Genomic DNA, 24,514 nt, shown 5'->3' on the forward strand with positions numbered 1-24,514 from the left:
TAAGAACTGTAGGATTATTCATATCTTGTGATTCACAAATATTTTGTTGATATTTTCAAAGTGCATGAATCGCCATTCCGAAGAATTTTGAAAGTTATACTTATATACAGACTTTGAGGGAATTGTAACAATGTATAGGGCAAAGATACATATTGTTATGTGTTTCATACAATAGTGATATTGAATTAGATTGGCATATCTCATTCATGTTTAGAAAATAATGCATATATTCCTGTGTTCTTATCATTAATAGATAATGAAAATCCAAGATTTGAAAACTGTTCATCAAACATCACAGTTAACACTGATCCCAACTCCAGTGTTGCAATGGTGACATGGCAAGAACCTACAGCTATTGACCACTCAGGTTCAGTAAGCCAGCAATCTGATATTGCTAATGGAGCATCATTCTCCATTGGACCTACAACTGTTACCTATACTGCTGTTGATGCAAGTGGAAACACTGCACTATGTTCCTTCATTGTGACAGTCATCGGTGAGTAGTGTAAAAAGTTGTGGGATTAAGCATGTATTTTTGACAATTTTTCATGGCTAGTCAACCATTTTATCAATGGTGTCACTCCAGTTCTCCGCAGCTTTCAACTAGTATTCAATGTAATATTAAGCCCATTCATTAGTTCTCGTATATGCTGTGATTTTGTTATGAAAAAAATGACTGGTCTAATTCCAATAAATCAAGGGGGAGGGGTTTTTGTATTTTAGATACATGTATAAAAGATTGTCATGCCAAATGGGATGTAATATCAATCATTTGATGTAATATATCATTGTACAAATTTTAATTCAGAGATTTTTTCAATTCAAAGCACAAGATGACCTGAATCTATCATTTTGTTTATCCTCTAATGTTTTTAGTTGCCCAAGATAATGAACACTTCATAGTTATATATTGTCACATTCAAGCCTTGGGTCTACTTTCTACTTTGAGACCTTATTATGTTTGTATTTTGCTGTTTTTATACAAGGCATTGTGGATGGAAAGGGAATGCATCATCCACCGTTGCATATACAGATACTGTTTCTTTTTCCAACTAAATAATAATTGATACCTTTCACTCACCTTTCATATCAGATGACCAATCACCTGTGTTCACTTCCTGCAACACCAGTACCATCTATCAGAGCACTGATCTGGGTGAGAACTATGCAACGGTCAGTTGGACCCTTCCTACTGCTACGGACAATGATGGGACACCTACAATGAGTTCTACATCTGACCCACTAGATCAATTCTCTTTGGGTCAAACACTGGTAGTTTACACTGCATCAGATAACTCTGGCAATCAAGTCAATTGTTCTTTCACTGTTGAAGTAACTGGTGAGTATCATGGATCGTGATCAATATTGAACAGGAATCGTAATGTTATTTCTGTAGGATCCTTCGTCCATTTTCTATTTTAGAGTTTTAACCCTAGTGGCAACCTCTTTTTTCCTTTAAAAAATTCTCTTCAGGATTTAAGGCTGTTTTTAATACAAAATATGAGGATGGTTACCACCCTTTCCTTTATTCTATTATACTGCTTTTTTGTAGTTGTCCTAAATATATGAAATTATATCATTAGACCTAAGGTTTTAACAGCCCATCAGCAATATGCTTTACATGGGAATAATCAATTTCTGCAGTGACTTTGTTGTGATTTATATCTTGCTTCCATCTCATGTTTTCATGCCACTATATTTGTTTCAATCAAACAGACGATGAGCCACCAATGTTTTCAGGCTGCCTGACAGCAGGTGTTACGACCAACCTTGGATCTTCCCAAAGCTTTACATCAGTTAGCTGGGCAACTCCAACTCTATCAGATAACGTCATGGTTGCCTTCAATTCATCCTCCGCTACCCCGGGATCCATCTTCTTCTTTGGAACAACCATTGTAACATACTATGCTAATGATACGTCAGGCAATGAAATGCGTTGCTTGATTCCTGTTAATATTTTAGGTAACTATTACTCAGATACATTGAGTTCAGTGATTGGAATCACTAGTCTGTATACATCTTGAATGATATTTATATCATAATATCCTAGTACGACATCCAAAGTCCTTTGGAAGAACATAAATGTGTTGGACAATTATATGATATGCGCTGTACAAGAATTCAATATTATTATTATAATTACTTTGTATTATAATCATTGTTTTGTTGCTCTTTTTATTATTGTTGTTATTTTTAAACATTGGTATGAACAGCCATTGCAGACAACAAAATTGATATTCACTAGAAGTCATTAAGAAATCATGAAACCAATTGAAATTATATTAGTATGTTTTACAAGATATGATAGTAAATTTCCAATTGATACATGTACCTGTAGGTCAGCTGAACTTTTGAGACTTTGATCTTAATTGTTTTTTTTCTTGGAAATCTTCAACCCAATAAGTTCACCATGAAACATTGATATTAGCCTGTTGATTAAATTCACATTTATATTTGCTTCTTCATTGCTATTTTCATTTGATTGCCATTTAGATGTGACTGCGCCCAGTCTTGTCACTTGTCCATCAACGGTTACATACAACTCTTCTACCTACACACCTGGTCAAGGGCCTCTCTTTGTCACACCTAATGCTACTGATGCAGTCGGGATTCAGTCTGTCACATCCAATCTAGGCCCCTATGATAACTTCACCCTGGGTGCTACTACAGTTACTTATGTCTTCAAAGATCTTGCTAACCTTACCACTTCCTGTGAATTTGATGTTATAGTTGAAGGTGAGTGGCATTTCATCATCTATTTCAGCCATATGCATCTTCACATAGAATATCACAGAATCTATATACAATGTTTAAGAATTGTATTCAAAGTCATGAATTGCTATTTATACTTTTATGTGTCATACCTTGAGAGGGGTCACAGTGTGATATAATATTCTACAATGCATTGCTTTGAGTACTACTTAAAAAAATATACTGTGTAGTGGTACGCTGACCTCACAATTTTGAAATCAGAAACTGGCAAACAAGTAAAATATTACATGTAAATGAGGAGGCAATATTATATTTATGTATCATTAGAGAAAGGTTGTTTTAAATCATCGATGTAAATTGATTAAATACCATGTTTAAGTAATCTTTACAGATTGGACTTTATTCTCACGATATAGAGCTTTCAAAGACTATGAAGATTTTGTCTACATAATTTCACTGTGTACACTAAGAAAAATTCAATTAAAAGGCACTGAATTCATTATGCGATAATATGAGAAATCTACATAGTCCATTGTACAATTTTTTACAGTTGTAAATTGATAATATCAATACAAGCAAAATACAAAAATCCTCATAGCATTTCTCAGAATAAAGATGGAAACCTCTTTTGATAATTCGGGCCAATAAGGCTTGCTAGGAACAACACTTTATAGGTAATGCATGCCAATTTGATTTTATTTTATTTCTTAAGAATTAAAGAGAATGCCTCGAGTGATAGAGTCCTTGAAAAAAGATATTAAGTTAAGAAAAAAATAATAATCCAGTCTAATGTGGTTTCGCATGAAAATATTTGAAATCAGTTGTAAATTTCTTTGCAGTTTTTCAATTGATATACCAATTTTATCTGTTAAAGATTAATTTAAACTTTTAGTTGCTAAGAGTAGAGTGGCAATCCTGAAAAAGTGCGAATTGGCATCCAAATCAAAGCCCTGTAACTGATTTTCTGACTATGAATAAACTTGTCACAAGTCTCTTGTAATGCCTCAACGCTTCTCATTTTTTTATTGATCTGATTGTCTCATTGTCTTTCACACAGATGATGAGAATCCTACAGTGGACTTCTGTCCCACTGATCAGACATTGATGTTCAATAGCAATGGTTCTAGTGTCATCACAGTGACTTTGATGCAGCCAATCTTCTCTGATAACTCTAATAATGTCACCATTGAGTCATCTCATACCAACTTGACTACACTAGCTCTAGGAAACCATACCATCACATATACAGCCTTGGATCCCTCTGGAAATATGGCTGTCTGTAGCTTTGTCATCACTGTTGAGGGTAGGTTATCTTTTAGATTGGTGCTTTGGAAATCACCAGAAAAGGGTATTCATTGTGGTCATTTGAAGACCACTTTCAACTAGTATGGGAAGCTAACGTCTGTGATAAGTAGTTTGAAACCTGATGAAGCAAATGTTTAGTGCTATAAAGCAAGTATGATTATTACCACCTCTTCTCTGATTAGGTGAGTGGCTCTGTGAGGTCTGTGGGCTATCATACCTTCAAGTAATCATAAATATTCTTGATCTGTTTTGATATTAATGGGAATTTTATTTCACATGCACATAATTATACACCTGCCGTTATATTGCAGACCAATAAGTTATTACGCTAGTGTGCTAGGTGAATATGAATACATGTAGTATTGATGATAACAAATAATAGTAAAAAAATAAAATGTAAGACTATTTTGACATGTCTAGTTATTCTGCCCATTTCCTTTGGTAGCAGTCACGATACAAATCATCATTTTCATTTTCTCTTTGCAAGCAAATGTTTAGTGCTATAAAGCAATTATGATTATTACCACATCTTCTCTGATTAGGTGAGTGGCTCTGCGAGGTCTGTGGGCTATCATACCTTCAAGTAATCATACATATTCTTGATCTGTTTTTAAATTAATGGGAATTTTATTTCACATGTTCATAATCATACACCTGCCGTTATATTGCAGACCAATTAGTAATTAAGCTAGTATGCTAGGTGCATATAAATAGTATTGATGATAAAAAATAATAATAATGAAAAAAAAAACATTTAAGACTATGTTTACCACATGTCTAGATATTCCACCCATTTCCTTTAGTAGCAGTCACAATACAAATCACCATTTTCATTTTCTCTTTGCAGATACCATTCCACCAGTCTTGTCTGCTTGTCCTGATGATGTCATTTTAGTATTAGCCAATGGTAGTTCAGTAGCCAATGTGACTTGGTCTGCTCCGACTGCATCTGATAATGGTGAAATTGCAGAGCTTGTGTCATCTCAACAGCCTCCAGCATTATTCCCTATTGGTGTAACTACAGTCACCTATACAGCTAGAGATACGGCTGGACTTACATCATCATGCTCTTTCAATGTCACTATCATAGGTCAGAATAATAACTTATCACCCATTATTTGATTCAAATCTTTAGTCCCAATTGACAGGAAAGCATTGTACATTCTTTAACCGTTTTCAGGTCATTTTAATTAAGTCTCGTAAAGCATTTCATGTACTGCACTTTATTAAATTGGCACTTGATGAAATGTGGATAAATTCATTTCAGCTCTATTTGCACGTGACATTTGTTTTTTCCGATGTTTTTAACTTTGAACCATGCAGTTGAACAGTATTTGACTATGTATCAATATCATTCTAATTCTACTTTGAATAATGCCATAGAACACTGGTGTCCCCACTCCTGAAGCAAAGTCCCCACATCCTCAAATTATGTAAACTGACTAAAAAGAAACGGAAATTAAAAAAAACATTCATCCATCCCAACCCTGTATATGCGCATTGTACCTTTCTAAGAAATAGTGCTATAGACATGTTAGTATCATTATTATATTCACTATTGCTGATGTCTGTATTTGTTTATTTGAATACAGATGTTGAGTCGCCTGTAATATCGGACTGCCCTAGCAACATCACAGTGGAAGTAGGACCAATGGACTCAACCTCCAATGTATCTTGGGTAGAACCAACTGCCAATGATAACAGCAACAATGTTGGTTTGACTTCCTCTCACTCACCTTACAGCATCTTCTCCATTGGTGATACGGATGTTACATACACTGCAACAGACGGCTCAGGAAACATTGATACATGCATGTTTGTTATAACAGTCCTTGGTAAGTGTGTATCATAGTGAAAAGTTTCTGGTCACATTGAACTACATTGTATAGGAAGAATTGAACTACATCACATGTACATTTAAACAGTCAGATCATTATTTTTAACAGCCACACCCAACTATTAAAAAATGAACTTTTTTCATCTTTTTCTTTTATGAAAACGTCATCAGAATTTAAACCTTTAAAAATTAATGACAGTTTTATTAGTAATAATACTAGTAATTAATAAAAGATACTTTCATGTTATTTCAATCTTCTATCAATCATTACATTTTTATTTGTTCTTCCTGTAAAGATCTAATTAATTTTTCAGCAATCATTATCAACCAGTAGCAAGTATAATTTTAGTTCTAACCTATCAATTACCTCTCTTCTTCCTTTGGGGGGTCAGTTCCTTTATAATGAACAAACTCTCTGATGGAAGTCAACATGTACTTTCTTTATTAAAATATAGAAAGTGGTCTAGTTATTTGGTGCACACATAGCGCACTTTCCATCTTGATTAGATGCTCAAGGCGCTTCAGAGCAGAACAACAACAAAAGCTACAGTCAAACATGTATTAGTGGCCACCATTCTTAACAGGTATGTTTTCAGGTTGCCCTAGAAGGTGGTCACTGAAGTATTGGTTTTCAAACATCTACCTTATTCAAGAATCAACAAAATGGCTTCATTTTCAGATTTTTAGATTTATTGCAGTAATTGCCAGCTTATGATGGCAGAGTATTGACATGTATTCTTTCTCATACTTTTATCACTCAAGACAATGTGAATCCAGTCTTAACTTGCAAATCCGCAATCACCATTGCTACTGACCCCGGTCAAGCTACTGCTTCCAATATCAGCTCATATAACATGGCTACAGACAATTCAGGGACACCAGTATTGACCTCTAACTTACCCATGGATGAAGCTGGTCTAGGAGTGACCCCAGTGACCATTACAGCTACAGATGGGTCTTGGAACACAGCTATGTGTCAATTCAACATCACTGTAGTAGGTCAGTATTCAATCAAAATCAACATGTTGTGATAACTTGTTAATGGAGGAAAAAAAAAATACACACACACACATATATATTATCATCACATGCATGTGGAAAGGGGCAATATAAATCCGCAGTATACTTGATACAGTGTAAATAGAAGGAACCTAGTCATTGTGAATATTGAAGGAATAGATCTAATTGAAATTTGAAAGGTGAGCCATTATGCCAGCTAATACAATGAAATTATATATTTTTCTTATCCAGATAATGAAGGACCGACCTTTACACCATGTCCAGAAGACATGCATCTGAACACAACTAACGTTGCAAGCTGGACCATCCCTGTAGCTTCAGATAACACAGGAATCATTGCAAGCTCTGTATTCTCCCATGAACCCGGTGTCTTCCCTGTAGGACCCACCGTTGTCAGTTACAATGCCACTGATCAGTTTGGCAACTTTGGCACATGCCAATTCACTGTCACTGTTGATGGTACGTAGTCATCCATCTTTCAAGTCTGGTTTAGTCCACAATTGCAGGGGTGGGGACACCTTTATCTCATACCCAAAGAATTTGCTGTTCTTATACTTTGCCCTATTCCATGCTGCCTCCTTCAATCCAACCCTCCTACTTTCTTCCATTTGATTCCATGTCTTTTTCAGTCATTCCCTTTACCCTCTGACCATTCATCTGAAATTCAACCACCTTCCTCCTCAGAACATAATGAACATCATTCCTCAACACATGTCCGTATGTACTCCATTGAGTCCATTCGCCATTCCCATGTAATCCAACACTTCTTCATTAGGTTCAAAGTCTCCTTCCAGTCAGTTCTGGCAGAAACAAATTTATTTTGCTTTAACACACAAAAAATGGTAGGGTGGGAATTATCATGAATACATCGATGATCTTAGATGAGTGAGGACTTAGGTACCCTACAATCTGTAAAGGGCTTATCACAAAATACAGTGGTATCACATTTTTTGCTCAATTAAAAAAGCAATTATATGATATTTATATTTCCCGAAGTAGTCTCATATTGCCAGAGTCTTGACCGGTGCATGTCCATAAATTCATGTGAAAGAAGAATGTTTTATGTTTACCTTAACTCACCTACAGCCTCTGGTAGCCCTGTGGTATCTGGATGCCCAGCGGACATATCTGTTAACTCATCAGTAGGTACCTTCAGTGCTAATGTGACCTGGGTAGAACCTACTGCTACCGATAGTGATGCGGTCAACACCACTCAGTCACATTATCCTGGTCAATTGTTCCCTATCGGAGTGACCGAAGTGACCTACATCTTCACAGATACCACTGGCAGGTCTACATCATGTATCTTTGATATCACAGTCATATGTGAGTATCTAATAATTACTTTTCTTGCCAGAAGTAAAATGGGTGTGTCAGATTAGTATCTACAAACTTCACATCAAATTAACCATCATTTATCATTCATGAAACAGAAACAGATGCATTAAAAATTCAGTTAATATGGCACATAATGATGATATTTAATATTGTTGGTATTAGGGTGTCATTATTGTGATGATTGTAATAATGGTAATTAAGATGATGATAAAGATTATAGTAATGATATTTATGTTAAGAGCAAATACTTAATTAACAATCACATTATTACTTTATTTGTACGTCCAATGTATGTTGTATCTGTATATTAACATGTAGATGGTAATATGTTGTGGTTCCAAATAGGAAAGAGATGCTGTATTGAATGCATTTCTTACTAAACAAGGCTTTGTGATATTTCATTTTAGTATTACTAAGTAATCATGATTGCTTTGTATTTAATTCTTCCAGTACAAGGGGACACTGTGCCACCTGTCTTTGACTTCTGTCCAAGTAACTTCATTGCATACACTGAAGTAGGCAAGGGCTTTACCACTGTCTCTTGGCCTGAACCCATTGCATCTGATGCCTCTGGACTACCAGTGACCCTCTCCTCTGACACTGTTAATGGAGATATCTTCCAGGTTTACAACTACACCGTTATCTATACCGCCAAAGATAGCGTCAATAATACTGCCATGTGTGAATTCACCTTTCAAGTCTTAGGTATAGTTTGCTTTCATTTCTTCCCCTTTTTATTTATGAATCCCCATCGATGTTTACTTGTTGTGTTATACTTTGAATATTATGAGTTAAATTGTCATGGAATGTGCAGTACATTCACCAAAATAGAAGTCCAAGTGTGGCATGAAGACAGACCTTTTATTAAACATTCTTCCATTTTACCAGAAGGATGGCAGACGGCATACATATTGGGAAACAATTTTTTTGTTTTATCATCTAACAATTGCCAACTGTTCTCTCACTTTCATCCCTTGTATTCCAGAGGATTTTGCACCAGTTATTGAGAACTGCACTTCAGATATATCACAGGACACTGATGCTGGTGCTGCTAATGCTATGGTCACCTGGTTGGTCCCAATAGGCAGCGATGCTAATGGTCCAGTTACCACTACTGCAAACTACTCTCCTGGTGCTATCTTTCCTGTGGGTACAACGGTTGTCAATTATGATGTCATTGATGGCACCAATAACACAGCAAACTGCACGTTTAGTGTCACTATTTCAGGTAATAGAAACCTTCTTCAGTATTTTAAAAAGTCCATATCTCTGTGATATATGCATGTAAATGTATGGTATTGTTGTTTCTCTTTCCCTCTTTTTAAAGGGGGATGGCTTCACAAGTTAAATGAAACATTTGAGTAAGTAATGTATACTGAAGTGAATGAAAAGTCCTAACAATGTTTTGTGAAAATTAACTTGTGAAATTCCCATTCTGAATCATGTATGAAATGTGTATATATATATCATACAGCTCCTAGCTATAGAGTGAAAGAGATATCTGATAAAGATCAGATTAATCTATATATTCTTATGAAAATTCTTCGGAATTTTATGCCTCTTTGTTTAACAGACAATGAGATGCCTGCTTTCACGTTCTGCCCATCTGATGTGAATGTCTATGTTCAAGCCAATGAAACCTCTGGCAATGTGACCTGGCCGTTACCCGTTGCTGTAGACAATGTGGGTGTAGTCAGTCTCGTAACTACTTCCTCGCAGGGTACTTATAATCTTGGACCTGTCAAGGTAGTGTACAATGCCCAAGATGCTGCTGGCAATCAGGAGATCTGCTCGTTTACCGTTCAAGTCATTCGTAAGTATACATGTACTTGCATTTGCCTTTTCAAACAATTTTTGTTGCCATACATGTAATGGTATTTCTAAAATAATTTGGTCCCGTCATAGCTCTATTAATAAACAACAAGATACTGGGCATTGTAGATTCCCATTCTTCATCAATTAACCATTAAACTTTTGTAATTTTGGCAAAAATGCTGTGATTAAGTTTGTACAAGGTGACTTGATGATAAGATTCAATTTTTCAATTCAATTTCAATTAATTTACCATCTTTAAAAATCAGCATACATGTACATAAAAATATGACATGTAATAAACTTACATGTAGTACATACTATTTAAAAATGAACGATTACCCTTAATAAGCAAAGATATTTCAATTTTCATTTTCCAACCCAGATAAACCTCTTTCTGTCTGAAATGTAATGAGAAGTCGTTGTTCTTGCTCAGATAATCTCTGTGATATCTAGGCCCTGTAACACAAACAGATACAATTGATTGTTCAATTAGGCATAACTGTAAGTCTATGGATGACCATGTACAAAGAAGATATAATCAGTTGTAAACTTAATCATATCTCTCTATGTTACTCCCCTATTACAGAGGATCAAATACCAACCATAGAAGGCTGCCCCGATGACATCACCCAGTCTACTGACCCTGGTGTCAACAATGCCAGTGTGTCCTGGACTGAGCCTACTGTGACAGATGACAGAGACAATGCAACCATCTCCACAGACAACTACTCTCCTGGAGACACATTCCCTATTGGGTCAACAGCAGTCATGTATACTGCCACTGATATCTCAGGCAATACTGTTACTTGCTCATTCACTGTCTTAATAAGGGGTAAGTAAGAGCATGAACAGATTCTCAACAAGAATCCTCAATCTCCCCGACCCACCAACTTCTCTCTTTGCAATACTTCACGACTTAATGAATAAAAATGAAAGCTTACTGCTTGCTTAAGATTCATTCTGTATAAGTCAGTGTAATAGACCCGTGGACAGAGATTTAGAATTACCATTGTGCTGCACTCTACCCAGCTGAGGTGAATGGATACCTGCTAGATTTGGTTTCTTGAATGTACTGAATGCTTAAAACAGAAGTTAGGGCTTGAGCTGGAATATACTGCGCCTCTGAATAGGCTGGGGTGAACATTCGAGCATTTTTAATCTCAAGGCCTAGGAACTGACCGGCGTTTTGGCATGCCTACAATGCGTAATACACAAACATCGCATTCACACTTTGTGCTGAACGTCATGATAATCGAGTTTACCCATTTCGTTATCTGGAAGTTTACTAATCTTTCTGAAATTTTCATTGCTGTTTCTAACATTATTTTATTGTGTTTCTTATACTTTATTTTCATCGCACTAAGGTCAGTGCTGTCATCATTAAGCGGATGTGACGTCACTCCGCCCCCGCCTATAGGCAACTAGATATAATATATCTAGTTCTGTGTTGATGTTATATCTTATCAATTTAGGGGATGGTTTACACAAAGTATAGTGTGACTACATGTCGCAGTTGAATTCCCAGTCTCGTGCAATATATCACATATCACTTCATTGCTCAGATCATTATACTCTGGGCATGCGAATTACTGCGTATTAATCAATGAGATTACGTATTAGATATAATATGCATGTTGGCACTAAAGCATAACTTTTAGCTACACTTAATTCTTTGTGAAACATCCTCAGATCCCAGTCTAACAAATAGTTACGATTGACCCAATCAATCACATCTATATGGAAATCCATCAGTGTCATAATTTTTTCTACCGGATATTTGCAAATTGTCCTTTGTAAATAAAGGAGAACACACCATGTTGTCAAGAAATTGATGAACTTATGAATATACATCATATCTAGACATTTTTTTGAACAAACATGCATTATATATGTTTAGTTTGGTGGATTTCCATAGTTGCGATTGATCGGATCAATCGCAACTCTTTGTAAGACGGGGCCCAGATCTGTTTACATCTATTATATTAATCCTTATGTTTACCTTTAATAGATGAGGAAGATCCTGTGATTGTAAACTGCCCCATGGCAATCACAGAGTACATCCCTGTCTCTACGACTATCATGGTAACGTGGACAGAACCCACAGCAACAGACAATAACGACGTAGCAAGTCTGACGGCCAATGTACAATCTGGTACAGCTCTTGGAATAGGAGTCACTGATGTCATCTATACTGCTCTTGATGATTCATCTAACACTGCTACTTGTACCTTTAGGATTAAAATCATAGGTAAGAATGGATACTGTCTTGAATTTCTTGTGTGCTCAAAGAAATCAAGAGAGTGTGAGATGTGAAACGACTTAAGATATACACATGTTGCTTTATATTGTTTTTAGGAGTTTTCTTAATGAGAGATGTGTATTAAATTAAAAAATAAAGGATGTTAAGTTCAATTTAAAATGAAAGGGTGCAATATTGAATCTTGACACTTGTGTGTCTTTCCTTCTCTCTTTTTCTTTCTCTTCAGAGGACATGCCTCCAACTATATCTGGTTGCCCCTCAGACCAGTCAGTAAACACAGACTTTAATAGTTCCACCGCAGTGGTTACCTGGAGTGAACCATGGGCTTCAGATGACCTTGGAAATGTTACCCTAAGCTCAGACTTTGCCTCAGGTTCAGCCTTTGGTATAGGTGCTACTCCGGTTACCTATACTGCTACAGACTCGAGTGGCCAGACAGAAACCTGTACTTTCCGTGTGACAGTTCAGGGTAGGTATTCTACCTCTTGCTTCTGACAGATTCTGCTAACTTGATTGATTTTGATTTCCTGTGTTTGATTAAATAGATATTTTCTAGAACATAAAGGTGACATTCAAGGGTCTTACTTCATGTATAAATGAAAAAATTATATTGTTTTTCACCTTAACTAGACCAAGAGGATCCTGTCCTGCTGAACTGCCCAACTGCTGTATCTGCCATTATCGGCCCTGATGAGACAACCGTCCCTGTTACTTGGACTCCTCCTACGGCTACTGATAACTCTGGTGTAGTGACTTTGACTGGAACTAGAAATCCTGGTGTTGAGTTATCCAGGAATCTCTATCCTGTAATCTACATTGCCTTGGATGCATCAGGCAACAGTGCCACATGTAGCTTTATAATTACAGTCTCAGGTAGGATGATCACTTGGTAACCAAAAAAAAAAGTTGACATAAAGTAACTGATAGTCCTTGACATTCACTACTTTATTTGATAATTGGCATCATTGGTTTCGTTATACAAGTTTATATTTGCTGGGCCATGTATCCTGATATTTTTAACACATCACATTGCATTATACCTATGGTCTTTCTTTAACTATAATTATGATGATGTGTAAATACAGTGAAATTAGATGTAAAAAGAAATTAATTCCAATGTCTTCAATTCCCACATTTATACAATTCAGCGCATGTATTTCAACCTTCCATACTGGATTTTTTTTTTTCAACAGAGGACCAACCTCCTGTGATATCAAACTGTCCTAGTGACCAGACTGTCAGCACAGATGCTGGCCAAAACTATGCTTCTATATCCTGGACAGAGCCATCAGCCACTGATGATACAGGCAATGTTTCAGTCTCTATCTCTCCATCATCAACGCAGTACCCACTAGGAACAACACCTGTCATATACACCTTCACTGATGCTATTAATCTAACCAGTACATGTTCATTCTCAGTGACAGTGCAGGGTAAGTTGTATGCAGTCAACTGCATCGATTAGAGATGAATTGGAATAGCTTTTCATCTGGTCATCAGATGTCTTCTCTACCATTTCAGGCCCAAAATGATTATTCTGTCATTTAAATGAGTATTAATGAACATTCATGTTTGAAAAAAAAACTATTTTGAACTTTTTTCTCTTCAGCATTATTTTATCATGTATTGTTTTGTTTGTCACCATGATTAGACAATGAGGATCCCGTCATCACTGAATGTCCAGTGGACATTAATATGTTGCTGCCTGCCTCTCAGCTACCAGTGACTGTTACCTGGACTGCACCATCGGCTACTGACAATACAGGAAATGTGTCCTTGTCTGTCAACATTGAATCTGGGATGTCTTTCCCAGAAGGTACTCATGAAATCAGCTACACTGCTACTGATAGCTATGGCAACTCAGACACCTGCTTGTTTAGTATCATTGTAGCAGGTTAGTCAATCAATGCATTCTATTCCATAGGAAGTTATTCCTTGGACAAAGCTGAAATCTTTTTCATAGATTTATGAATAGGAGAATATAGGATTACTGTTTATCGAACCAATAATTAGATTTAGATTGTATTGAAAAAGTACATGAAATGAAACTGTCTCTAGGCTAGAGGTATAATTGTTGAAAAAATGTGTCAAATTTCTTGTATGAGCATTTTTCTGATTAAACTTCTCTGTTTAAGTTATTTCTTTTGGTATTCTGTCATAGCATTTGATTGAAGGAAGGGTCGAAAGATGAAGATGAGCCCCTCGTTTGGGTGATGCAAAAAATATTCTAATCTGTGATTCCACTTTTATTTTTACACAAGTAGAAGTGCATTGGAATTCATCCATGTTTTTCTTTTATCTTCTGTAGTTGATGAGCCACCTACGTTCACATTCTGCCCATCTTCAATCAACATGGCTACTGAAACTGGTGTGGATTATTCTTCAGTGTCATGGTCTCCAGCTACAGCTACTGATGATAATGGTGATGCTACCCTCTCATCAGACTATCAGTCAGGGGCAAACTTCAACATTGGAACTACAACGGTTACCATTACAGCTGTTGACTCAGCTGGATCTTCCTCAACTTGTACTTTTGATGTCACTGTTAATGGTATGGATATCATGATAAAGTATAAACATAATTCTAATGCGTTGAGTCAGAAGTTGTATATAGTGCTGCTATGTTCTATTGGTATAAATCGCGAAATGGAAATCTTGTGTGAAAATAGATTATTTATTGTACAGCACTCAATACATCAGAATAGATCAGAATGTTTCCAAGTGCTTTCTAGATATATCATTACCCCTGTCATTGGATTAATGCCACAGTATTCTAGCACAAGTATTATCTCTCACTATCATTATTATGATTATTATTATTTTGTTGATCAGATGAAGAGAATCCAGTGTTATCAAACTGCCCATCAGACATCACAGTGTACGTATCCAACTCATCAGAATCAGCCATTGTCACTTGGACTGAGCCATCAGTAACTGACAACTCTGGAGAGAGTATCGTACCAAGCTCAAATGCTGCATCTGGAGCCAGCTTTGGACAGGGTAGCACCATAGTCCTCTATTCCGCCACCGATTCTTCTCAGAATCTCGATACCTGCAGCTTTGTTGTTATTGTACAAGTTGCTACCAGTAAGTATTGCTCTTATTATCGTCTTTGTTGAAAAATAATCTCAAATATTGTGGCATGGCATAAATATCCACAAATCCCATATCATTCTGTATTGACCCTGCTCAAAATAAATTTTTCAATATCCTAAAAAGGAATGTGATGTATTTTCCTGACTTAAATGATCACATAGACTTCAAGAAATGTTGTCTAATTTAAATGATTATAGTATCCAGTATCTTCATAGACCAAGATAGTAGTGTATTGAAATGACAAGCTTGCAATTTTGTACGCATGATATTATTAAGATTCAGGCTGTTTCCTATAGATTGATATAATGTCATTTTGTTCATATCCAGGCCTTAGTCAATTTGAAGCTAACTTGAAATTGAACAGGATCCAAGATCAGGTTGGTCCCTATACATCTGGTGATGTGACTTCTAGTGCATCCAAGTTACGAGATGATGTAAGTAGCTATTGTCAAATCAAAGTTGTGGTTTCCCAAGTACATTGTCATTAAAAATATAATTTTCGTCACTTTGCTTTGATAGTTACAAAGCAATTCTAAAAACAGGGTAAGGGATAGAAAATGAGCTAGCTCTTTGGGGATGAGGCATCTGCATTTTAATTTGAAAAAAAAAAATCTATTTATAGAGGGTAGTTCATTCCTAGGAAGGCAGAAGGGTGTTGTGATAGTCACAATTTTTTTCTGAACAGTGTGACAATTTTTTTTTTCAAGGCAATTTTTTTATAAGATTTTTATAATTTATAGATCTCAAGGCATGACTTGAACTGTAGGCCTATAGTTTTGAAAAGGAGTTAGATACTGAATGTTGCTTTGCCTTTGATTGTACTCTCATGAATGGATCTTATATTGAAATTAAAACACGCTACGGTATACACTTCATCTCAAATTGTTCTGCACAGCTTGAAAACCTGTTCCGTCAGAGCTCAGTCAGCACTTACTTTGCTGGGGTTCAGATCACGTCATCTACCGTAGATCCGGCCGACAATCTCTCTGCAGACTATTTACTCACTCTCTACTTCAGAGACAATGTAGCTGTCACTGAAACAGCAATAGAGGGTGCTTTTGATGCAGCTCTTGTCAATAACAAGTTTAACGTCAACAATGGAGTGGCTCAAGCTAATGACTTCTACATCTGTAAGTAACCTTGGCAAATAAAAATCAATCTATACTCAAATCTACACCCTCCTTGTGCATCACATTAAGGTTATGCTTTTAAAGTACTTGAGAAGTGAATAGAATTGAATGTTTATTTTTTTTTTATCTCCTTTTTTTGTTTAATATGTGGAACATTTGAGATACTGATAAGCATTCAATAAATCAGAAATAATGTATATTGATGATTGTGGTGATGATGACACACTGATCAGTTTGTCACAGACTAGACTTAATTTTTCTGTTTCCTAGTTATGTATATTTGATATCTCATTTTGAGCTCTCAATATCCAATATTTATTCATTTGATTTAATAGCCCCAGGCGCATGCTCAAGCACACCATGCCAGAACTTCGCTACTTGTATAGATTTGAACAGGGTGGACTTTGAATGCACATGCACCTCTGCCTACACCGGTACACTCTGTACAGATGGTAAGAAATATCACCCCCATTATTGTCTACTTCAGTTCAATGGAATGCATTCTCTATATAGACAGATTTAACATGAGAAGCATTAAACAAACGGGTTTACACCAGATATCAGTTCACAGACCTTTTTTTGTTGGGGGGGGAGGTATATTTGTGATTATCAAATCAACAACTTTTCTGCAGTTTCTTGAAATGGTGTCAAATCTAAATATATCTACTCAGATCGAACCATTCATCCTTATGTGCTTATGTCTTTGTGCTTATGTTGAATAACCGTTGGCTGACTACTCTCATTAACATGCCTTACCTCAAACAGATGTTAATGAATGTTTAAACAATCCTTGTGGAGTGAACCAAGACTGTAATAACAACATCGGAAGCTACACCTGTCAATGTTCAGAAGGATTTACCATTGTCGGTGATCAATGTATTAAAGGTAGGATCACTTAATCATTCATTTTCTTGATGTTAGTGTGTCCCTGTGAGTATTTCATTAAATTGTATTTAAAGTTGCATCTTATGAATGAAGACTTTTACCTGACTATAAAGAAGAGTAAATAGGGATACCTATACTTTCCTTATTGTATTTACAGTGACCTCAATTGAATTAGTAGAATTCATGCTTCATGTGAGTTGATTGGAGAGTGTATACCTGCACATTGTTCATTTCAATTATCCATTGAAGATGATTTTTCATGAGATGACTGATGACAATCCTCGAGAGACATACTCTCCCACACCTTGGACATATATGGACTTGGAGAGAAGCATCCTTATTTTAGACTGAGAATTTCCATAATTTTACTTCTAGAATAAAACCCTAGAGTAGAGATGTGCAACTTTGGCAATCAGAAGTGATTTCAAGTCAAATGTATAGATAATAATAAGTAATAGATAATAAAACCTGTTTCATATTCATTCAATGTGTATTGTAGTGGCGACATCGCTTGGTGGTGCATTTGATATTGAGATGATTGATGGAGCTCCAGCTGTCTTCAGTTCAGACCTTAATGATGAGAATTCTGCAGCTTATACAAACCTTGAATCTAAGGTCACTTCTGCTGTAAGCATGATTTTGGAATTCCTTTTCAAATCTTGGCATACCTTGTGAACAAGAAAAATGAAGCATTGTAGATACTTTAATTTGACTAAAAAATGTTTTATCAAGTTGTTATGATACTTTCCTAAAATTTAATTCATAAGCAATAATAATCTCTTTTAGAATACCTTTGGAATAAAGTTTAACATGTATGATTTTTTTTATTGAGAGGTTTTCTTTGTACATGCCGCACACAGAAATAGAAAAAAAGTTAAACTGGGAGTCTTTTTCTGAGATATCATGGTCCATCCATGAGCTACGGGTTTAGCATTGATCAGTAAAGGTTTTCATCAAGTTGCTTAAGAAATAAAAGGGGGAGGGGTCTTCATAATTACACAACCAATTTATTCTTTTGCTTTTGTGCCTGTTTTTCTTGGCATTTACTTTTGATATAGTTTATTTTTATTCCAACTGGCCCTGACTAACTGTAGCTTTGATGCGGAGTGTGATGCTTGATATTAAAGACTTTTTCATCTTCTGTTTAACAGCTTGATGGCATCTACAACGGTACCACTGGATACCTTGGGTCAGGGGTCATTTCGTTTGCTAGCGGTAGTATCAAAGTGGAATATGAACTTCTCTTTGAGAGTGAAGTGGATGCCACAAGCATAGATAGCATGCTCAATAGAAGTATCAGTCAATCGACCGGTGAGATTGGTCAGACTAATATTATCGTCGAACCTTCTACAGTTGTAACAGTACAAGGTAAGGAATGATTGGTCATATCATTTACCATGATTCTGCTCACTTCTTTATGATTAGAAAGATAGGGAATAATTACATATTGATTATCTTAATCATAATAATTTTTTGAAAGTTTGCCTCGTTAACTTGAATATGAGGAGCGTTGTGTCATTAACTTGAATATGATGAGTGTTGTTTCTGACTATCATTTTAAGCATGAATAAAATTTTGGTTTTTATTTGACTACAATACATGCATGCATGTTAGTGCATAGTATCCTCATGTTTTTTTATAAATCGTGAATTTATTGTTGTGATGTGTTCTTTTATATTCACTATTTTACTTGGAATGTTTTTTTTTTTTTTATTGATATGATGCATATAGACAGCTTTCTACATGTATATTCATGTATAGTTATAGCATTTTTTTTCATATATATTGTGATTGCTAAGAATAAAATATGAAGGGAGGCAAAATGGTCACTCAAACAGATTTATCACAATGCTATCCTAGCAGCCAGTAATGGGATTAATTTAATGATTTTTTTTCTCTCCTAGAACTCTGCCCAGCGGATTACTGTGGGAATAATGGTGTTTGTGTCATCACAGTTGGACTTCAGAGCCTTTGCATGTAAGTGTATCCCTATCAGAATGAAGATAGATTGGGGGTGTACATGAAAATAAGTTTTCCATATCAGATTTTTTTATTTTTTTGGGGGGAGGGACATCATATGCATTAAATCTGCAGTGGTTTCTCTCTTTTTTTTAATGGTATTAGACATGAAATTCTATTTCTATAAGAAATCATGGATTTTCATGCAGATGTTCAAAATAAAATATGCTTCAATTAACATTGAGAAGTTGAATTTATGTGCTTAGTTGTCATGTTTGCTTCATCCATCTTCCAGCTGTGACACCAACTTTGAAGGTGACCAATGTGAGATCAACCTGAACAGTATACCAACTTACATCATTGTCCTGATCGTAGCAGCAGGTCTTCTTGTTGTCATCGTCATTGTCCTCCTTGCATTGTGCTTCTTCATCATGAGGACGTCCAATGACAAGGAGTCTGGCAACTTCATCTACAGCGTAGAAGGAGGACATGAGAACTTCACGTTTGGTCACACCCGTGATGACATGGTCCATATGCGCGGTCCGGGAAGATCAAATGTTAATCATGCCAACGACAGTGGCAGGTCAGATATGAGGATGTCGAGGGAGAATGAAAGGCATCAAGAAAGAGACTACGACCATCAGCATCATCGACGCAAGAAGAAATATGGAGAGCGCTTCTACCATAATACTCCACCACCATCGTATAACGGTACTGGAGTGGCAATGGGTAGAGATGCATTAGAACAACCTTCTTCACGATCTCGTCATCAACCTCGACCACTCATCCAGGATATAGGTTCTGCTCCAAGGGTAAGATCAACCTTCTTTTTAATTCATATGACTCACCCGAGTCACCTGTCAAATAGTCAGAGCCACATGAATCCTGCACGCATCTTTTCATTGCTTATTCTCTCATTTCATCATAGACAAGCCAATAGGGCAACGGGAACGCTGCATAATGCCTTTATCATAGACAAACCAATAGGGCAACAAGAATGCTGCATAATGCCTTTTTCATAGACAAACCAATAGGGCAACGGGAATGCTGCATAGTGCCTTTATCATAGACAAGCCAATGGGGCAACGAGAATGCTGCATAATGCCTTTATCATAGACAAGCCAATGGGGCAACAGGAATGCTGCATAATGCCTTTATCATAGACAAGCCAATGGGGCAACAAGAATGCTGCATAATGCCTTTATCATGGTCAGTCTTTATCATAGACAAACGAATGGGGCAACGGGAATGCTGCATAATGTCTTTATCATAATCAAGCCAATGGGGCAACAGGATTGCTGCATAGTGCCTTTATCATAGACAAGCCAATAGGGCAACAGGAATGCTGCATAATGCCTTTATCATAGACAAGCCAATGGGGCATCGGTAATGCTGCTTAGTGCCTTTATCATAGACAAACCAAAAGGGCAACAGGAATGCTGCATAAGGCCTTTATCATAGACAAGCCAATGGGGCAACAAGAATGCTGCATAATGCCTTTATCATGGTCAGTCTTTATCATAGACAAACGAATGGGGCAACGGGAATGCTGCATAATGCCTTTATCATGGTCAGTCTTTATCATAGACAAACGAATGGGGCAACGGGAATGCTGCATAATGTCTTTATCATAATCAAGCCAATGGGGCAACAGGATTGCTGCATAGTGCCTTTATCATAGACAAGCCAATAGGGCAACAGGAATGCTGCATAATGCCTTTATCATAGACAAGCCAATGGGGCAACGGTAATGCTGCTTAGTGCCTTTATCATAGACAAACCAATAGGGCAACAGGAATGCTGCATAAGGCCTTTATCATAGACAAGCCAATGGGGCAACGAGAATGCTGCATAATGCCTTTATCATAGACAAGCCAATGGGGCAACAGGAATGCTGCATAATGCCTTTATCATAGACAAGCCAATGGGGCAACAAGAATGCTGCATAATGCCTTTATCATGGTCAGTCTTTATCATAGACAAATGAATGGGGCAACGGGAATGCTGCATAATGCCTTTATCATAATTAAGCCAATGGGGCAACAGGAATGCTGCATAATGCCTTTATCATGGTCAGTCTTTATCATAGACAAACGAATGGGGCAACGGGAATGCTGCATAATGTCTTTATCATAATCAAGCCAATGGGGCAACGGTAATGCTGCTTAGTGCCTTTATCATAGACAAGCCAATAGGGCAACAGGAATGCTGCATAATGCCTTTATCATAGACAAGCCAATAGGGCAATGGAAATGCTGCATAATGCCTTTATCATAGACAAGCCAATAGGGCAATGGAAATGCTGCATAATGCCTTTATCATGGTCAGTCTTTATCATAGACAAACGAATGGGGCAACGGGAATGCTGCATAATGTCTTTATCATAATCAAGCCAATGGGGCAACAGGATTGCTGCATAGTGCCTTTATCATAGACAAGCCAATAGGGCAACAGGAATGCTGCATAATGCCTTTATCATAGACAAGCCAATGGGGCAACGGTAATGCTGCTTAGTGCCTTTATCATAGACAAACCAATAGGGCAACAGGAATGCTGCATAAGGCCTTTATCATAGACAAGCCAATGGGGCAACGAGAATGCTGCATAATGCCTTTATCATAGACAAGCCAATGGGGCAACAGGAATGCTGCATAATGCCTTTATCATAGACAAGCCAATGGGGCAACAAGAATGCTGCATAATGCCTTTATCATGGTCAGTCTTTATCATAGACAAATGAATGGGGCAACGGGAATGCTGCATAATGCCTTTATCATAATTAAGCCAATGGGGCAACAGGAATGCTGCATAATGCCTTTATCATGGTCAATCTTTATCATAGACAAATGAATGGGGCAACGGGAATGCTGCATAATGCCTTTATCATAATCAAGCCAATGGGGCAACAGGAATGCTGCATAATGCCTTTATCATGGTCAATCTTTATCATAGACAAAAGAATGGGGCAACAGGAATGCTGCATAATGCCTTTTTAATGGTCAATCTTTGTCATAGACAAACGAATGGGGCACCCGCCAATAGGAATGCTGCATAATGCCTTGATCATAGCCAAGCCAATGGGGCTATGGGAATGCTGCATAATGCCTTTATCATAGACAAGCCAATGGGGCTATGGGAATGCTGCATAATGCCTTTATCATAGACAAGCCAATGGGGCAACAGGAATGCTGCATAATGCCTTTATAGTGGGATTCCTGCAAAATGTCTTCCTGCAGCCCTGTCTGTCAACAATGACAATGACAATACAGTTGTGTGATTAATGCAGGAAAGATGCAGTTCTGATTTGTAATTAAGGTATCTAAATTTTGTGCCATATGGTAATAAAAGTTTTTCTGCGTTATATATTGAAATATTGAGATATTAAGATTGCTAATACTAAGATCAAGGTCTCATGAGATTTACTATATCATGATTTCTTTGTATACTGTTGGTAGGCAGTTGAATTGTGTAGGATCTCCCAATGCTCACAGAGTTGTGATTCTCTCATCTTTGACCCATAAACTTACAAAGGACAATAACACAAAGTCGTTTATTAATAGAGGTACAACTAACAGATTAAAGAAAGCAGTAGTTCTCTCTCTGTGAACAAGAGGCCTAACTTCAATTTTTAATTTAGATTTCATACACAACCTTCAAGTCAATATTTCTGCTTTATATTAAAACCCTTAAGGGTGAATTATAGCTTTCAATTATCATGTTAATATTTTTCTTCAGGATGATGATGTGAATATTCATCAACTCTATGCAGACAGACGAGGCAATGATCCTCAACTTATTGTAAGTTAGCCTCTACATGTATATATAAATTCATGTTCTTTTATTAACCCTTTGATATGAGTTTACTGGTGTATAACTAATGAAATAGAGGTTACAACTTATGTGTATAAATGTACATTGATAATATATCTTGTTTGCCAGAGGCAATCTTGTGATTGTTTAAGGCCATTTATTGCCTAACCTTGTTTATTTTTTCATAACTTTTTCTAATACTCCTGTTGTATTTATTCATGGACTTTATCTTTCTTCCATTTCTAATTCCATGATTATCTAATAATATTCTATGAAGACTGCAAAATCATAGCACTAAGAAAATGTAGGAAGTCAATTTGGGTCAGTTTGTTTCATGAATCAATGTGATTAATCAATTTAACACAAACTGAAACTAATCTAGCATGAGTCTTTGGTCTTGCAGCTTCCGTTATAGAATTTCTATTTTGTTACTCTTTATTATACATATTTTCTTATAATTGCTATTCTGTTATAATTAACTCTCCATATCTATATCCTTATGTCATTTTCTATTCTGTTAATCTTCACTGTGCATATTTTGTTTTATATAGTGTAATTTTGTATAATGTAATGTAATATTTGTTTCTAACATTTTCATCTCATAGCCTGAGGACCATGAAAGTAGCAATGATACAAGTCAGAATTCTAACCCAGCTGATGTTGTCAGGGACTCTATGGTAATACTACCATGCTCATAAACTAATGCCATACTCAGTAGTCTAGAGATAAAGCATCTTTGTCTCTTGATTTTTCAGAAATCTGTTGCTATGGTATTGGTACAATACAGAAAAAACCCAGATCACATTACATTTACATGTACTCATTCAAAAAGGGATGGGCTATAGATATGACAAACTATTCCACTCAATCTAAAATATGGATTGTCCATGTATGTCCTTTCACTTTCCTTACAACATAATGGACACGTGTATATACATCTTTGCTCCTTGTTTCTTTTATACAATGTGATAATGTACAGTATTTAATTCTGGTTTTACTGTGTCTTAATGAAGTCATGAAACATAAATTTATTTCTTGCAAGTCAATGTGTGTCTGTTGGGCTTTCCATGTCTTTGCATAATGAATTCATGTGAGATTGAAGTGTTTCATATTGGGAATATTGATAAAGTGATAATGAGTATGTCAACTAACATAGTAGTTCTGTTATGTGTTATGTAGAGTGATGCACCCAACACAACATCAAACCAGCAGCCATATATAGCCACTGGACAGGAGGCAGCTACGGTAATTAATTTGATTTACCACATCATTCCTTGAGAAAGAAATTCACTTTCCAACAGTTGGTCTAATTTAATGATTATGTTAACCACTTTATCAAACATCCAT

At 36.4% G+C, this 24,514-nt stretch overlaps 1 protein-coding gene across 5 annotated transcripts in view; it reads left to right on the top strand.

Annotated features, from left to right (window-relative positions):
- LOC129254649 (mucin-3B-like) overlaps positions 1 to 24,514 on the top strand; it is a 115,472-nt gene that overhangs the window by 85,983 nt on the left and 4,975 nt on the right. For 4 of the 5 annotated variants that reach the window (XM_064115673.1, XM_064115689.1, XM_064115684.1 and 1 more), the window contains 31 exons: positions 254 to 496; positions 1,094 to 1,339; positions 1,717 to 1,962; positions 2,494 to 2,736; positions 3,770 to 4,015; positions 4,865 to 5,107; positions 5,610 to 5,852; positions 6,617 to 6,853; positions 7,106 to 7,333; positions 7,961 to 8,200; positions 8,663 to 8,917; positions 9,198 to 9,440; positions 9,786 to 10,025; positions 10,614 to 10,859; positions 12,036 to 12,275; positions 12,514 to 12,756; positions 12,918 to 13,160; positions 13,481 to 13,720; positions 13,939 to 14,181; positions 14,596 to 14,838; positions 15,120 to 15,374; positions 15,711 to 15,817; positions 16,279 to 16,513; positions 16,849 to 16,965; positions 17,279 to 17,398; positions 17,898 to 18,025; positions 18,550 to 18,766; positions 19,303 to 19,375; positions 19,653 to 20,169; positions 23,093 to 23,155; positions 24,347 to 24,412. In XM_064115673.1, the coding sequence (XP_063971743.1) occupies positions 254 to 496; positions 1,094 to 1,339; positions 1,717 to 1,962; positions 2,494 to 2,736; positions 3,770 to 4,015; positions 4,865 to 5,107; positions 5,610 to 5,852; positions 6,617 to 6,853; positions 7,106 to 7,333; positions 7,961 to 8,200; positions 8,663 to 8,917; positions 9,198 to 9,440; positions 9,786 to 10,025; positions 10,614 to 10,859; positions 12,036 to 12,275; positions 12,514 to 12,756; positions 12,918 to 13,160; positions 13,481 to 13,720; positions 13,939 to 14,181; positions 14,596 to 14,838; positions 15,120 to 15,374; positions 15,711 to 15,817; positions 16,279 to 16,513; positions 16,849 to 16,965; positions 17,279 to 17,398; positions 17,898 to 18,025; positions 18,550 to 18,766; positions 19,303 to 19,375; positions 19,653 to 20,169; positions 23,093 to 23,155; positions 24,347 to 24,412 (6,749 nt within the window). The remainder of the gene's footprint in view (positions 1 to 253; positions 497 to 1,093; positions 1,340 to 1,716; positions 1,963 to 2,493; positions 2,737 to 3,769; positions 4,016 to 4,864; positions 5,108 to 5,609; positions 5,853 to 6,616; positions 6,854 to 7,105; positions 7,334 to 7,960; positions 8,201 to 8,662; positions 8,918 to 9,197; positions 9,441 to 9,785; positions 10,026 to 10,613; positions 10,860 to 12,035; positions 12,276 to 12,513; positions 12,757 to 12,917; positions 13,161 to 13,480; positions 13,721 to 13,938; positions 14,182 to 14,595; positions 14,839 to 15,119; positions 15,375 to 15,710; positions 15,818 to 16,278; positions 16,514 to 16,848; positions 16,966 to 17,278; positions 17,399 to 17,897; positions 18,026 to 18,549; positions 18,767 to 19,302; positions 19,376 to 19,652; positions 20,170 to 23,092; positions 23,156 to 24,346; positions 24,413 to 24,514) is intronic. The other variant, XM_064115681.1, reaches the window with a different exon arrangement.

Source organism: Lytechinus pictus, chromosome 1 (genome assembly GCF_037042905.1).
Source record: "Lytechinus pictus isolate F3 Inbred chromosome 1, Lp3.0, whole genome shotgun sequence".
Lineage (NCBI taxonomy): Eukaryota > Metazoa > Echinodermata > Echinoidea > Temnopleuroida > Toxopneustidae > Lytechinus > Lytechinus pictus.